The 15,891-nt window shown below is 41.4% G+C and overlaps 1 protein-coding gene across 4 annotated transcripts in view; it reads left to right on the top strand.

The window, feature by feature from the left end:
- Positions 1 to 15,891, top strand: part of PRKAG2 (protein kinase AMP-activated non-catalytic subunit gamma 2) — a 223,847-nt gene that overhangs the window by 43,029 nt on the left and 164,927 nt on the right. The window contains exon 1 of one of the 4 annotated variants that reach the window (XM_055708913.1): positions 12,144 to 12,261. The exons of 2 other annotated variants lie outside the window; for them this stretch is intronic. In XM_055708913.1, the coding sequence (XP_055564888.1) occupies positions 12,181 to 12,261 (81 nt within the window). In that variant the 5' untranslated portion in view covers positions 12,144 to 12,180. Of the gene's footprint in view, positions 1 to 12,143; positions 12,262 to 15,891 lie in introns of those variants that run through there. One more of the 4 variants, XM_055708912.1, reaches the window with a different exon arrangement.

Here is a 15,891-nt window from a genome sequence, read left to right as displayed (position 1 = left end):
AGAGTGCTACCAGCTCTTTACTTTGAAAATTACTTTCCCAGCAGGAAGAATTTATTAGATAAATTTCCCAGGTGGCCCTGGAAAAGGGACCACACATAAAAAGATGAAAACCAACCAAACAAAGCACTTCTGCATTGAAGCAGGAAGGAAGGAAGAAGAGGAAATCCCTGCTGTCCCAAAGCTCTCCATTTATTTTAACCTTGAACGTGTGAATCACCTCTTCTTCTGCCAGTGATCCAATGTCCATGCAGGAACATAACATTTGTCCTTTCAGGACATGAGCCTAAAACTCTTAGTTAGATAAACCTCTTTACTTTCGTAAAATTGATGTGAGCAATGGATTCAGGAAGAAGGCTAGCCATGTAATAGATTAGTGGATGTTGCTTGTGTTCAGTTTTCCCTGGGTGACTCTGAATCACTTGCCTGGGCAAGCCGTGGCCTGGAAGACTACAACTGAAATTATCACAGACAGATTAAGTAAAGGCCAAGAGATTTTTGGGGATAGTGTCTGGGCTCGCTTACAATTGGGATGTATTCTAGAGTCTGACATGATACCTGAATCATCACTGACTGGAGTAGATGTTGGACTTGGCCCTGGGAAAGGAAATTTCACCTTGGAAATGCACTGCTAATGTATCTGTGGTGGTAGGAAAAAATAAGACCTCAGCGTTCCTGTAGACTGCCATATAGCACTGTACTGCACTCCTGTCAACGTTAGAAGTTGTCCTGGATCACTTTTTGGACAGGGCGCCTTTAGGAACAAGATTGTACAGAAGAAAGGGAAATAGTTACTATTCTTGCCTAAAAATAAGCACACTATTAAGATTCATATTGCATTTAAATATAGTCCAAGTCAGTGGTCACTTCCTTCCATGACCTTGAAATCTAGCATTTGAAATTGTGTTTTCCAGGCAGTTACAGGAGTTTAATTTTCTTCTCTGAGTTCCTTTCTGCTTCCCTTCCTCCTGCCCTAGAGAAAATAAACCAAAATAGCTCTGTATCTACTGATGCTTGAGACATTGTCACTGTATTACACAAAAATCACAGTCTAGCTTCCAAAAGCAATGAAACATGATGTTGCAAAGTTCAAGTTAGCGATATTTCTTGTATTCCTTTCCCACAAATACGTGTCCGCTGATAAAACTTCAGTGGAAATCTGTACTGAGGATCCTAAGAGAGGGAATCAGGCTCTAACACCAAGGAATGAATTCTGTAGAGAAAAACCTTGCATAAAAAGCTTTAGCTGAGGTAGAAGACAGTTTATTACACATGCCTGTGTGCTGTCAGAGTTTCAGCAGGGGGTCCCCAAGGACCTCCTGGAACTTGTTAAACATGGGTGTTTCAAGAGCATTACCATGGAAGGCTGAGGGACTGGGAAATTGTTTTCAAAAGCTGCTTTGCAGTCCAGCAGAGGGGCAGTGGTCCTGGAGAAACTAATATGTCAAGCTGTATGTGGATGGAAATGTTTATTCTGTTTCAGGACACTATAACTGCTATATTATGCCACACTCCTAATGGTTTTACTTCACGTGCTGGGAGTGGGCAATCCGGGAGTATTTTGTAGCTGTGATTCCTCCTGCTTTTTTTTTTTTTTTTTTTTTTTTCCCTTCCAAAATAGCTGACAACTTGTATATTCTTGGGAAAATACTGCTAATAATACATACATATAGTAATGAACATATTCTAAAGTAAATAAAATTCTCTTTTCAGAATATGTTAATGAACTGTAGGGGAAGATTATCTTTGGCAGGAGTACTGCAGAGGTATCCAACAGCAAGGGCAAGGCTGAAAGACTTGAGTGGTTTGCATAGCCCTCAATCACTAGCTGTTTGTTGATCAGGATCCAAAGGTGCTGTTTGTCATACTTACTCCTGATGTTGTGGCCAATGCATCCCTCGGGTTTTTTAGTGCTTTCTTATTTAACGCCATATTATTATCTTTCTATAAAAATCGCACTAAGTGATGCTTGCTACTGTATAATGTTCTGTTCAAAGGCAGTATGTCTGAATAAATAGCATGTAATCTAAAGAAGCAGCAAAGAACAACCAGGAGGGGAGAAAGGAGAGATGAAGGAAAAAGAACAGAAAAGTTGTGAGAGCAGCCATTAATTATTTTTCCTTTTCATGATAAATACAAATAAAGAAGAGTTGTGGTCAGGTTTTCTTGTTCTAAATTGATACTCTTGCATTTTGAAAAAGTGGCAGCTGCACAGTCTGGTGTGGAAAAGTGATTCTTGCAGATAAATCAGTGGAAGTATTTCTGCCTGCCAGACTGAGGCATGCTTTAGCCCAGGGCCACGCAGGGAGTCAACGTAGAGATTGGGACTGGGACCCACATCCACCACCAGCTGCCTGCTCCTGTTGGAAAATGTGTATATACTCATAAATAGTAGAAAAGGAAGGAAAAGACATTTTATCTAATAGATAAGAATGTGCTCTAAATTACTGAATGTTGCCCAACAAACAAGATTTCAGTCTCCAACCCTCAAAGCAGATGATCCTGCTGTTTATGGGACTTGTTCCTGTTCAGAAACTAATCTACTGCTGACAGCTGGAGGGAAGCAGTTGGGCACTTGGAGGGTGACTTTTGTAAGCTCAGCAAGCTTTCAGACATATGTTATCCAACACAATGCTGTAATAATGGTGATTAAAACAGATGTGATATAACAAAGTGGTATTTTGAGTTATGGAAGTGGTATTGCCAGGAGGTTTTGAAGACATGATTGGACAGGGTCCTAGATAAATCTCATCTAGGTTCCTCTTCCCACAAAAGATTGGACCAGATGACCTTTTGAGGTCCCTTTCAACTTGGGCTATTCTATGACTTGGGGAATGTTGGATCGAATTAGTTAATCTTTTAACACCATGTAGTATTCTGACTGCAGCCTTCCATATTTTTGCAGCATAATTATAGGGGTTGTTTTTGTTAGAAGTGATGATAGATATGAAAGTGGGACATCTCTACTAACGTCTGGTTTTCTTCAAGGCTGGTTCTTCAGCTGTGCTTGATTACACTAGTGAGGTACAGCTGGAAATTAATCTCAGATGTCCACAACATAACAATGTCAATGAAAATGTTTTTGGTGGGATTTTAATATTGGCACACCTTGTAATCACAAATGTTATCCTGGGAGAATTAAAATAAGTGCCGGGAATCTTCAATCAAGTAGGTTGACGGGATTATATCTGCAGATAATGAGAAGTAGCTGTTGAGTAGTAAATTGAAATGGTGAAGCCTGTAAGACAGAAGTCCTTGTGAGCAGAAAATGAAAGGACCGGACGACTCGGTAATGGTAGTAGGTTATTTGTGAGTTCACATAAACTGGTAGAGGTGTCCTAAATTTGGTGCAGTAAGCAATAAATGATAGATAAGTAATAAACAAGAATGTCGAAAGGGAACTTTGAAAGGAAAAGTCTAAACTAGACATCCAGGCTATGAAACCAGTGGATTGGAAATGCTGCTGGTACCCTGCCAGCCTCTGTGGCCCTGATAATTTGAAAGGCTTTACCATTGTGGTTTCATCTCCTTCACACATAGGCTCAGCTACCCAAGATGACGCTAAACAGTACAATTATTATCATGGTGTGTCCCTTCCTTGGGTAGGAGGACAGGGTTTGAACTGTGAGAGGAATTGAGTAACGTTTGTTGAATTGAGCCCTGCCAGCGCAGTAGTGATGTGTTGGGCCAGTTTGATGAATGTGGCAGGTTTGGGGCTTGCAGTGCTGATCCCACTTGAGACTGGGGGGTTTGGGGCATGTCTGGAAGCCCAGGTGTCTGTGGAAGAGGCCTTCAGTGTAAGGAATGAAACAAGTGATGCTTTGTTTGTGGGTTGTAGCTGTTGCTGCTATTTTATTTGTGGGTTTAAGCCGACATTGTGTCATATGTACAAAGTTTTTTTAAGAAAATTCAGTTTTCTTCCAATTTTTTAACATACTCAAAGTATGTTAAAAAAAAATAATAAACTGGACACCTCTTAAACAGACTTAGCCAGGTTTTGATTGAAAAGAGAGACCTATCAGCCTTTGGGGCTTGCAAGAATTTATCCGAGGAGTGGCTGGGAATAGAACATGGATACACTGCCAGCCTCAACCACAAAGCCATCTTTCATCACTGAAAATATAGATGTAACAGTGAGTTTGGACCATGAGAGGTGGGAAGTTCTAAAAATATTCACGTTCAGCACTAGCTTTTATATACGTATTTGTAGCTATACAGATACATATGGGGTGTGTGAATGTATATATATACACACACAGATAAATATATGTGTGTGTGTGTATTTTCAGATAAGTATATACATTCACACACATTACTCATATTAATGAGGGTCAGGTTAGGAGGGAGATGAATCCAGTGAGAGTTTACACCCTTTTCCTTGTGTGATGTAAAGACTGCAGCCTTTATAAGACTTCCCCCTTTTACATTATTTCGTTAACTTTTTTTTTTTTTGGGGGGGGGAGCTTTTTTTATATATACCTTAGTGATTGCTTTGTGTGCAATGCTGTCTTACCTTTAGAAAACAAACAAAAAACCTACCCCAAAACAAAACAAAAATAATAAAAAAAAAACCCCAAACCAGAATACTAAGGAAACAGACATAAGCTTTTCTTCTGCAATGATTGTTTTTACCTGTATTTGATTTTTTTAAATTTTGGTTGTATATTTGTTGCATTCTTTAAAATCAAATTGTGTTCACTTTTCTTAAGGCAAATTTTGTTTCTAGGATGTATTTAAAATGCTGATGCCTATGGTCAGAGACTTTGAGAGCATCCTTTTCTTTCTGGAGTGGGTAGATTATTTTAAATTATTATTGACATGGCAAAATTAGGAACTAAAACCTAAACTCTGTGTGTGCTCTCATTTGGGGTTTGTTTTTATTTTTCCGAAATGAGTCCCTGTGGTAGAAATCAGACATTTAATCTTAAAATAACTTCACTCTCACCGGGTGCATCCTATATCCAGAACTGCTATTCGCAAGCTTCTGCCTGTTAAATAAACACTGAACTTTTATCATAAATTGCATCTTATTTCAGAGCTTATTACCACATGGCTTCCACTGTGCTAGCAGATGCCACAATAAAACAGTGGGGGTTTGCCTCCAAACATCTTGCATCCTTTTGGGGAGGGAACATGGCTCTGAAGAGTGGTCTCGGAGCTCCAGCATCAGTGGTGGGGAGCTGGGTACCCCGACCACCAGTCCTTAACCTGTGTGGCTGCTCTGCTGACAGCCCCAGCCCATGCTGGACTATCCTTCCCTGAGAGCTGGGCAACCCGCAGGTGTTGTGGCAGCAGGTGAAACAGCCTGGCTCTCAGGTAAATGGTCCATTCCAAAAATCCCTCTGATCACCTGTAGTTACAGTCTAAAAAACTGACTGCCCTTTCCGATAGGAATTAGCATAATATTGCAGAGGTAACTATTCCTAAAGCATTCATGCCAGTCTACAAATGTCTATGTTGCTCGTATTCATTACATTCAGCCCCCAACCGCTGCCTGTCTCTAAATGAAATGAGTGGATAAACTGGTTTACTTTATTTTCATTAAGCTGACAAATACATTTACGGCATTCTTTATAGTGAATTTGTAACTCTGTGTCAGGTTTCTGCATTGCAATATATTTATTTAAAAGTATTTATTTTCTGGCAATGCTGACCTACTTTAAATGCTGCAGGGTGCCTTTACCTCCATGGTGGTTTTTTTCAGCAGCCAGATAATTCCAGCAGAGATCTTTGTGCTTCAGCTTCTAAACCTTTGATGACATTTTAACTGCTCATTACTGTATGTTGGCAGTCACTTTACCCTTTTCCAGGTGGGCTCTTGCTTCAGTTCAGAGTTAATGGTTACTATTTATTGCATACTTTAAACCTGCATGCAGCGAAGTTGCTACATGCACATGGTGCCTTAGAAAACCCAGAATCCCTAACATGAAGAACATACCGTCCCTAGCCAGGCTGTACAAAAGTGTCAGTACGTGGGTAATTTTCCTGTACCCTGGAGTCACAGGGACAACTTAGATGAATTAACTCAATGTCCAGCCTGACTGAGTCCTGAGATAGGTGGCAAATAGTCATGAGGTTCAAAGAAAATAAAACATGCTGTGCAGTATGCAAGAAAATCTTAATTTCTGAATAATTGTGCTGTTATTGTAGTGGGATGTTTTCTTTTGGGTAAATAATTAGCGCTCTCCAGAGAGCTGCAGATGTGCTGTAGCACTGTATGTTCTCAACCACGAACTCTAAGCCAGGCTTCAAGTACTACAGACAGTTCAGGCGTGGTGAGTTTTATGTGGAGCTAATTACCATCACCTTTTCCTTCTTGTTGCCTCATTGTCCCACCCCATTCCCCCAGCTTTTTTTGGCACTGCCTCCCTCATCCCTGTTGCTGCCCGGGCCCTGAGAGCAGCACACGTTGCTGAGGGAGGGAGCATGAAGTAGCCTAAAGGCAGAGGGATCAAGGGAGGCAGCAGCAGAGCTGAGGCATCTCCATTCATCCATACTGCCATTGCTGTGTCCTCATGGAAGTGCTGCTCCTTAGAGGTCCCGCTCTGGGACCAGTGAAGCAGAAAAGTCATATGGCAGAGTACAGATTTTCATAGATCCCAACTGAAAGTCTTAGGTATGCACACAGATATACAAGGATTTTATGCTGGAACTGTGGTTGGAGCTCTTGCTCTTAACCCACCAGTTCCTACTCCCACGTGGTTTTCTCCCATTTCTAGATGCTTCATCTTTCCAGATGCTTCATCCTTCTTCTGTTGTCTTGTGGGACTGTTTCTGACCCACTATTTCTTTTCTGAGAAACACCCTTTGTGGGACTATTTCAGTCCCCCAAAGGGTGTTTCTCAGCCAAGCCTTTATGGGGTACGCTAAAAGCAAGGTAAGACTTGTCTGCTGTCTTTCAGGACTTTTAAAATTCAGTGCTTTTGTTAGAGAAGAAAAGCACTGGGCTCTCTGAGCTGGCCCACAGGGTATAATTGAGGTCACAGTGAGTCACCAGTCGCTACCCTTGAGTTTTGCACAATTCTGATTCAAAACCTCCCAGACCATTGCTGATACCAGTGTCACAGCCCCCCTGAATGCCTCAGGCAGGGCTGAATGAGGGACCACTGACTCTGCAACATTAATTTTGCTCTCTGATTTATTAATCCTCGGAGGTCAGGTCATCTCTAAGGGACTTCATCCACATCATAGAGGATTACAGTCCAAAGTGTCAGTCCTTTGCTCCCTGAGTTATTGAACACTATGTCCTAACCCAACCCTTGTAATTCTCCCCTGTCACTCAGAGGCTAACGCTGACCACAGATACAGCCCAGCTCTCCAGGAGTGCCTCCAGCCTCCTCCTCCCCACTATGATACAGGAAAGAGGCTGCATCCCTCGATCTGTGTAGCTCTAGACAGGGAGACAAGGTGGGAAGGAAAGGCAGTGCAGAGCAGGGCACAAGGCAGCCTCCAATACTGTCGTTGCATGAGCACCTAATAACTTCAGTATCATTTGCATTTGGGTATACATGTAAATACAGAGAAAAAAACCATCTGCTTTAGTCCTGCTGAAGGACTAGACATTAATTCAAGCATGCAGCTATCCTTCTTTTGGTACCTGAGCTGGCTGCTGCATCTCTGGGCCAGCATGATCCACCTTCATTGTAGAGGCTTGCAGGGTGCTCTCTCCCCTGAGAGACATGGGCACTTACTCACTGGGGTTTGGTTTTTCTCACATGGATGCTCTTCTGGCTTGTCAACAGTGAGTCAGGAATCCCAGATATTTGGTTCATTGCTTGGTAGATCATGCTGAAAAGTTGCAAAGAAAAAACTGGCTGTTTGGAGATGCATAAAGGAATAAACTGGTGGTTGTTGGTTTTTTTCCTGGGATATTTTTCTCCACTCCTCTCTCTTTCCATTTTGTACCATCTCCACCACCCTGATTTCCCACTTGCCTGATTTGGGGGGCTTGACTCCACAGTTCATGCCTACTTTTCATTCTTAGGGCTTAATGCTCTGTTTTCTTGTACTCCCTTTTCTAACCCTGGCAGATTGTGGCTGCCCTTTGCCAAACATCAACTCTTCAGAGACTACTTTAGGTGTCCTACTATGGGCTGGTGTAGCTTACGGTGTGGCTCAGGAGTTTTCTCTACCCATTTCACCTTTCCCTTGGGCTTTGCTGGTCTCCCAACTGCTACTCTGGCTTTTCCTGCCCTTTAAGGAGTTGCTTCTCTCACCTGAGCATCCCCCAAGTGCATTGGTTTCTTGGCTGCAGGCTGCTGTGGTACCATCTGTGTTGCGTGTCACTTTTGGTTGCTGCTCTCTGTGCTCAGTAGGAACAGGAACAGGGCAACCATGAATATGACGACTGCGTTCCTTGTAAAAATATGAAAAACGTTTCTTAATTACACACTGAACAAAAGCCCTGCCCTGCCACGCAGAGCTCTGGCTCACCGTGTGCTTCAGTAATCGCTTTATGCTATATGTTTCTAAGTGGTGTCTTCACAGACAGTAGCTCCATTGATTTCAAGGGAGAACAAGGAGACCATAATGGAAGCAGGCCCTATGAACTCATCTAATTTATGTGGTACTTACAAAACCACCAGATCTTTGTGGAAAATTATAGAATATAAATAATAGCAACCAATAGCCAGGCATTTTCAGTCTCCTCTGGGAAATTGTGGAAGGTTGCTGTACTGCCAGTTTGAGATTTATGATACTTGTACTTGGACCAAAAAGATTAAATAGAGTTGGTGTTCTGGAACAGCTTGAGGGAATTGTGCAGGAATTTTGTGCAACTAAATCTAAAGCTGATTGAGGGTCTAGCTTTGAATTTTTGCAAACCAGAATCCTTAAACTCTTCAAATGGAAAAACAAGATGCAGCTGGTACAACACTGACTGTTTTTGTCGGGCAAGTATTTCCATTGCCTTATGCTGGTGAAAATGTGATAGTCACGAATCTGCTTTCCTCGTAGTTTGGTCTTTGGACTATAAGTGAGTGTGTGATTCACTGTCAAAGGCACGAGTGGGTTTTGGTAATATTTTTTTTAAGGTTTTTTTTCCCCACCCTCTAGCATCACTGCCTCGTAAAAATATGAAAAACTTATGGTCAGTCCAAATATGTGAGCAATGCAGAAGTGCTCCAATATGAAAACTTTTTTAAAGACATGTATGCATACAATCAATAATGACTGCTGAGCTTGAAATGCAAAGACTTCAGAAGTAGAAAAAAATATATTTTTTAGTCTGAAAAATCTATTGACATGGAAAGTTGATTATACAGAGCATTTTCTGGAGGCTTCTGAACTGCCCTTAATATATAAGGAAACAGCTGGAATTTTGGATCCCTGTTCATACGGACTGCTGGAACTTGTCAGTAAGGTATGGTTGAAAACATTATTTAATGACTTTATTTGGGTGGTTTCACATGTTGCACTGTCTTGTGCAAGATGTTGTGCACTAACTCACTGCTGCTTTTTGCCACTGATGTTGCTGCATTTCAGTCCTGAGCCTCAGCACCTCCATTAGAGCATGTGCACTTGAAATCCCAATTTGAAACACGGTATTTATTCAGAAGTCAGTTTGGTTTTTTTCTCAGATCTTCACTAGTTGCTTAGCCAGCCACATATGCGCACAGGTATTTGATCTTGGAATAATTCAGTCATAAGAGAGGTTTTAATTAATTAATAAATAATACATAAATATTTACATAAATGTGATTGGGATGACATAGGCCTGTAGATTCAAAAATAGCTTGGGCTTTTTTGGCAGGACACATCAACATAAATGTAGAGTAGTTATTAAATAATGGTAAGAAATGATAACAAAACCTCCCTACCTTTTTTTCATCCCAGGAGAGTGAAAGAAAATGGCAAATTATTCAGTGTTTTTCATGGATGTCAGAAACTGGACAGAATCCAAAAACTAGTTCAGCAAATATTTATGAAACGGTATCTAAACCATTAACTGTTCTGCTTATCTGAGATGCAGTTGTGCAATCTGTTTCTCCTGCTTCATACTCCTTATCCAAAGGTGGGGGAGCAAAAGGCATGTTTTTGAGGTAGAATTTGTGCCAAATCAGACTTAGAGACAAGAACCAGTTTTGAAGATTAATTTTAAAAATCCACCTTAATAGGTCAGGGCAATTCTTGAAATTGGCTACATCAAACTGAGCCCTGTGAGCGAATTGAAAGGGATGATTTAGGGATATGGGACATTTTCCTGGCTGTTAATACCCCTTTTATTTGATGTGATCTCTAAACAGAATAATCCTTTTAAGTTAGCTATACAGGGAAGCATTTGAGCTGAACCTTGCTTTGCAGTCTGGCTTGTAGGAAGAACCTCTTTTATTCCAAGATAAATCCAATCTTCCCTTTTGCCCTCTCTAGGTCTGCCGCAGATGCCTTCCTTTCTCTTACAGCTCAAGTAGGAGAGACACAAATGTGTTTTGCTTGCTCCGGCTGGTTGACTGGTTTCTCTGGTACCCATGAAACCAAATTTAAGAGGAAGCTTTATTTTCCTGAACTATTTGTATATTCTGCATGCATAACATCTTCATTTAGCTGGGGAAAAAACCTTCTAAAAGCTAAATATTTGTTCGTTTCTGTGTTAAAAAGGGCTGTCACTGAGATTGTCTTAAAATGGTTCAAGTAATAGCTGCTATTTCTGAGTGAACAGTATGTGCCATTTTCAGCTTTTTTGCTCCGAAGGGACTTGTTTTATCAGATGCACTTAGCACGCCAAGGGAGGGGAGGGCAGCAGCCTGGGATGTGCTCTCTGCCTGGCACATGAGGGGCATCAGCTGGACCTCAGCTTTTTTGCTGCTGACGAAAACATACTGCCTGTTTTTGGTGATATATATTATTTGATTTAGACAGAATTAAGGGCAATACTAGTTGCACCCGGTTGCAAAAGGGTGCAGGGTCCTGCAGTGAACAGGATAAGTAGACCGAGAGTGATGCATAAGGCAAGTCCACCTCACTGTAACAATTTAGTGACTGGTAGCCATTAATTAAAGCAAATCCTCCATGTTGAAGAGTATTTGAATACATCATCACAAATGTTATTTTGAAATGGCCAAGAAAGGATTGGCAATGCTTCATGGCTCAGGATCTGGCCACCTGTTTCTCCAGAGAAGTGTCAGTTCATTGCATGAGTATTTTGATGCCTTTTGTTAAAATACTGGAAGCTGCAGAGATTATCTTTCTGCCTTTTGCCTTCACGCTAGCTTTGTTCTACCAGAGGTCACCTCATCTACGGCAGCCTTTGATAGCATCTTGGCCAAGGATATGGGCCCCATGGTCTGGGGGGTGATTTCTTTGCCAGTAAAGGTTGATGGAGTAATCAAAGCTGAACATGGTTATAAAGAAGGATTTGTCAAGTAATTCTTGATGAAGAAAACTCAGATCCCTGCATTCCTCGGCTCCTGCTGGGAGAATTTGCATTGCTCTGCTAGAACTTGCTCATGTGATAACCTTTCAAAATCTCTGCTATTATCTTTATCTATTATCTTTGAATGATAATGTTATAATTTATGCTCGAACACTGTATTTTCCTGGTGAGGTCTTTACAATAAATGATGAAGTCGTTTAAGTCTTCCCCTGTTTGTGCTGCAGATGGGAAAACCTAAGCCCAGAGAAGTACTGGGACTTTTGTACAGCTACAAAGTGGACTTGTGGTGAAGTGGGAAACAGGGCTGTTACGGTGCAGCAGATACTCCAGCAGCTGAAAATGCATCTGCTGCTCTGTGCTCCCTTCCCTTAAGTATTCGATACTGATGCAGATGCAGCCTCAGTTATCTGAAACTTCTGCTATTGAAAACAGGATCTTTTGTTTCTTCTGATCACATTAAAAACGTCTGCGGTTATTTGAACTCTCCAGCTTCTCTGGTGTACCCACAACATTTAGCTAATGCACCCAATACAGCACTTAATTACCTGCTTGTGCCATCCGTGCACATCACTGGCCCCCATCGGAGTTAATGTGGCAGGTTGCTGCAGTCCTGTAATCGAATCTTGCGATGCCTAAAGCATTTTTGGCAGGGAGCCTGCAGCGAGGGAGAAAACCCGTCGCCTGCCTTCTCCTGCGTTACCTACTGCTCCTGCCATCCTCTTGCAGCACAGCGATGGGAAGGAGGAACACACCCAGCCCTGGTCCCCATCTGTTGCAGCATCGGCTTCAGTAGCAGAGCCTGAGATGTTTAAATGCGCTTGCCTTTAGGGAAAACCTTTGAATGCAGTTCTTCAATGGACGTTTCCAGCCAGACTGCAGGATTTTTCAGAGCTGTAAGTCAGAACAGGGCTCGACTGTATGTGGGTTTCTTTGGATTTAATTATTTTTATCTTCATTTTTATTTCTAATTTATTTATCTTAGCAAGGGGAATAGGTTTTGCATTCATGTAGGTGGATGCCGGAGTGCACTGCAGGACTCTGTCGGAAGGCAGGCATTCTTCAAGCTGTGTAAGAAATGCATGGTTCTCGGGTATTTTGGTTTTTTTCAGTGTTTTGTCTCTTTTGTATGCATGGCTGGCACAGGGCTGTTGTCCTGTTTTTAGAGCATTTAATTACAATAGATACTCCAAGGCAGAACAAAATGTTCTTTTATCTAGTTAAAGAATGTAGCTTGGTTTTTTGTTTTGTTTTGGTTTTTCCTTGCATAACTTTTCCTTAGTGTTTTGGAAAGAGGGATTATCTTTTGGGGGGTGTTTATTTAATTTCAGCCTAAAACCATCTGGTCTCTGCATCCTGCAATGCCTGGTTTCTCATGCTGCTCATCTCAGGGCAGCCTGAACTGCTGGGCAACTAATTGCTGTGGCTAGTCACTGCAAACCCCAAAGAGCAGGTTTTCAGCAACTCCTGTTCTGCTTATTGATTTTAATTTGATATTTGATGAGATTTGTCAGGATAGAGAAGTGTATTACAGGCTTCATGTGTTCCTCTTGCATTTTTCTCTTTCCACTACCAGAATAAATGCTGAGCGCATGCAATTTGTGCTGCAGTTAATGGACCTGGGAGATAATGAATGTCCGATAATGATGAGGCTGACTCTTTTCTGGGACCAGACCCAAAGCCTGAAGGGTTTAAAGGTGCCCTGTTAGTGGGATGATGGCAGGGGTTTAGTGAATAGCAACTGAAATTTATTCTAGCATAAGATGCAATGTATTTTGCCAGCTTGTTGGTCACTGTGTTTTAGCTGCTGTTATAGGCCACAGGAGAGATTAGAATACCTGCCTTTGGGGAAGGAATTTCACCCTAGCTATACCCCCTGTATGGGCTGAAGAGTTAGGAGTTTAGGAGAGGCTGGAAAGCAGAGGCTGCACTGACTTTGAGCAGCCCTGGGAGGTGAGAGAAACCTGAAGCTGCTGAAACTGGGAGTCTAGAGAGCAGGAGCATCTATTGGAAGAGGGAACGGTGGGCAGGAGGATGAAATAGATCCTGGCGACCTGGGGCCAACCCTTGATCCAAAGGGAGGTAGTGGGAAACCCAACAAAAGAGGACTCTCTTGCACTTCAATTTAGTCCATTTTTATTTCTGGGAGTGGAATAAAAATGTATTTGTTTTGAAAAATGCTACAGTTTGAAATAAAAAAAAAAACCCACCACCCCCAAAACCCACTCCATCAATCTGTACTAGGATGTCTGACACTCATCAAGAAGAAATCAGGAGAATTAAAAGCAATATTGTTACAAACCTTTAAAGGCAAACCACAGCATTGGTGGAAGCCACCTGTAGCCAGTTTGCTTCAGGCAGCAAACAGCCACTGGTGGTTTTTCCATTGGGAGGAGAAAATCCCTGTGTCATTTCAGCATGTTTGGCCACCAAAGTATGTCCAGTGACAAGCTGATTTGGAGCCAAGAAATATATGTAATCATCTTAAATTTAAAAGAAATGGCAGTTAGAAAACTGTAAAAGCTTGTTATCGTGTCTGTAGGCACACATTATATGATTATGTTTGCCATATATATTCTCCTATGTGACAGCATGTTTTATATGTGTGTAAAAAAAAAAATGATGCCCCATGAGATGAGCCCTGACACATCTACATCTGGGAGGACATAGTCACCACTGAAGTCTGTTTCTGCTTCTCACTGTAGATATTAATACTTTTGCTTTTTGAACTGATAAATATTTTGATAGATTTATCCTCTTGCTTTGATGTAAGAGACACTTTTTTAATAGGTATTTAATGATTTCTACTGCCTGATTGCAGTTCTAAGTCCAATTTCCATTCTTAATAGAGCTCAAAATAAATGTTAACAAAACTTGGATTTAAATGCATACCAATAGTTGTACAGCTATTCAATACATATACATAGAAATTGGCATTCCTGGTGAGAAAAAAATAACCAATTTTTTTAGGACCATATTACTTGCATTAGCTTAATTTTTGTTAGTGAGGAAAAAGATCAGTATTTTTCTATGAAAATAAAAATAAAAAGCAAAGTAAGAATAAAAAAACCTTACTCTGAATCAAAATTTCCTCCTTGTGGACTTAACCTTGAGAAAAAAAAAGATGGTTTGGTTGTATTTCATTTAAGTTTTGTTTCCCGCCTGGGTGCTTGCTTGTTTTGTGGGAGGATTTGGTGATGCTCCTTGGCAGCGCGGGTGTCCGTACCGGGTTGAGCCGCAGGCAGAGGCTCTCCCTGTGCATTGGTTTGGTAATCCCAGTGTGAGTTGTATTTTTTTGTGACAAATGGGTTTGGACTGTCTGCCACATGGCTTGGAGCAACAGCCAGTTATAAAATGGCCTCTCCCGCGCCAGGCTCGTACTCTGCCCATCTGTCACTATGTCCAGGGTGTCCTGCTAACATGGAAATGTTTCCCACACTTTCCAAGCAGGATCAAATGCTTCTTGACACATTTTGGTGCACAAACTGCCAGCCACACCAAATGCAGATTTGCCTGTTTCAGCTCACCAGTGTGTCTGCTGGGTTTCAAAACCATTGCATAGGGCAGAAATTACTTTTGGCAACATGTATATGTAGATATCAAGCTTAAGTTTTCAATTGAATTTATGTGATTGTGTGTTTGCTTGTCTTTTCTCCACAGTGTGTTCAGACAGGTCTATTGTAGTCGTGATGCTTAAATGGGCACATGAAGAATAAGATGGTTAAAAACAGAAGACTCTTGCTAAAGGAGCCAGAAGTGAATATGGCTCATTCGTAAGGGGTTTTTTCCCTGCACTGGATCTAAACTAGGAGCAATTTATTTTTTGGGGGGGTAAGAGTAGATACCAATGAAAGCCATAGCCTTTGAAAGAAGCCTGCAGTTTATTTGTGGAAATATCTGCCTTAAAATTTTAGCATTGCGTGTACAGTAATGAGAAAAAAACCCCCAGTATGTTATTTTTGTCCTTCCCTTTCCATATGAGGATTATTTCCAAACTGAACCCACTGCAAAAACTTATTGATAGCTATTTCAACTAAGAGTGAGTAATCCCTTTATTGTGTTCTTCCATTTGTCTCATTGTTCATAAGATTTTCCAGATGGGTAAATATTTTATCCATCTTTCTTCCAGAGATGGTCATTGGTGTCTTCTGACACCTTTTCGGAACAGAGCTATGATGCTTTTTGATGCACATCCCTTGAGACAGCCTTAATGAGTGGCCGGGGCTTGGTGTGAGGAGGTCTGGAAGTGTGAGATATACTGTCCCTTGGTCATCTCCCTTAGGTCACACCAATTCTCTTAACAAACATGCTTTTCCCAGAGGTTGTATAGCTGGCCTGTTTTCTTGAAGGTTAGGTTCTAGTTTTTCCAGTTGGACACAATGGCTCCTTCAGTTTCACTTCAATGGGTGCTCACCCTGTCAAAGAGTTAACCCTGTTTCCTATGCAGCGGCCAAAGCTGTGCAAGGAAAATTAGGAACATCTTAGGAACACTTAGAAATGCCAGCAGAGCTTAGGACCTCATTGTG

The sequence above is a fragment of the Falco cherrug genome, chromosome 4 (genome assembly GCF_023634085.1).
Source record: "Falco cherrug isolate bFalChe1 chromosome 4, bFalChe1.pri, whole genome shotgun sequence".
NCBI classification, from domain to species: domain Eukaryota; kingdom Metazoa; phylum Chordata; class Aves; order Falconiformes; family Falconidae; genus Falco; species Falco cherrug.
This window is presented reverse-complemented; position numbering and strand designations above follow the sequence as displayed.